Source organism: Carlito syrichta, unplaced genomic scaffold (genome assembly GCF_000164805.1).
Source record: "Carlito syrichta isolate Samal-C Ts95f unplaced genomic scaffold, Tarsius_syrichta-2.0.1 Scaffold199527, whole genome shotgun sequence".
In the NCBI taxonomy this organism is placed as follows: Eukaryota; Metazoa; Chordata; class Mammalia; order Primates; family Tarsiidae; genus Carlito; species Carlito syrichta.
The window spans coordinates 97297-98025 of record NW_007143623.1 but is presented as its reverse complement, the minus strand read 5'-3'; the positions used below and the strand labels follow the sequence as shown (position 1 = coordinate 98025).

The 729-nt window shown below is 72.4% G+C and overlaps 1 protein-coding gene across 1 annotated transcript in view; it reads left to right on the top strand.

The window, feature by feature from the left end:
- Positions 1 to 6: 6 nt before the first annotated feature.
- GARNL3 (GTPase activating Rap/RanGAP domain like 3) overlaps positions 7 to 729 on the top strand; it is a 97735-nt gene continuing 97012 nt past the window's right edge. The window contains exon 1 of the mRNA XM_021709372.1: positions 7 to 118. Within this exon, the coding sequence (XP_021565047.1) occupies positions 27 to 118 (92 nt within the window). The 5' untranslated portion in view covers positions 7 to 26. The remainder of the gene's footprint in view (positions 119 to 729) is intronic.

Here is a 729-nt window from a genome sequence, read left to right as displayed (position 1 = left end):
CGAGCCCGCGGCCCCCGCCCGGGGCGATGGAGCAGGAGCCCGGCGGGGCGGCCGCGGCGCTCCTGCGGCAGAAGAGGGCGGCGCTGCGGCGCAGGGGGTGCAGCTTCGAGAGCCCCAGGTACCGCGGCCGAGGAGGGGTGCGGACTGGTGGGGTGGAAGCGGGGAGCCGGCCACGTGGGAGTGGCGATGTGGGGGGCAGAGCGGGACGACGCGTGGGAAGGGTTGGCGGAACCTCTGAGGGGGTAGGGCGAGGAGCCTGGGCTGAGCGGCCGGGGGGCTGTTGGGTGGGCCGGGCAGTCCAGCTGGAGGTGCGGGGAGAGCGTCGGGCTTCAAGAAGCGCCCATCCTGGCACGCTCCGCACGCCCGCGGCTCTGGGCGGGTCACAGGCTGTGAAGCACATGCCCTGTCCACCTCGTGTGAGTGCCCAAGGACAAGGTCGGGAAAGACCCCTAGGTCCGGAGGGGGTGTTCCTCCTGGAGCCTCTCGGCATCCTGTTGCTCTTCTTCGCGCCCCAGGTAACTGCACACCTGCTGCCTCCACGGCCCCGTCCCCGGCGCCCGTGGCCCCCACCCTAGGAAGGCTCCTCGCGTGCCTCTCGCTCGCGACGCCGCCCCTCTACCTGGTCTGCCGACGCTCGCCCGCTCCCACCCTCATTACCCGCGACCCCCTGCTGACTCGCGGATTCTCTCCTCCTCAGAGCCTGGCCTCACAGACACGCTCTCCCCGCTG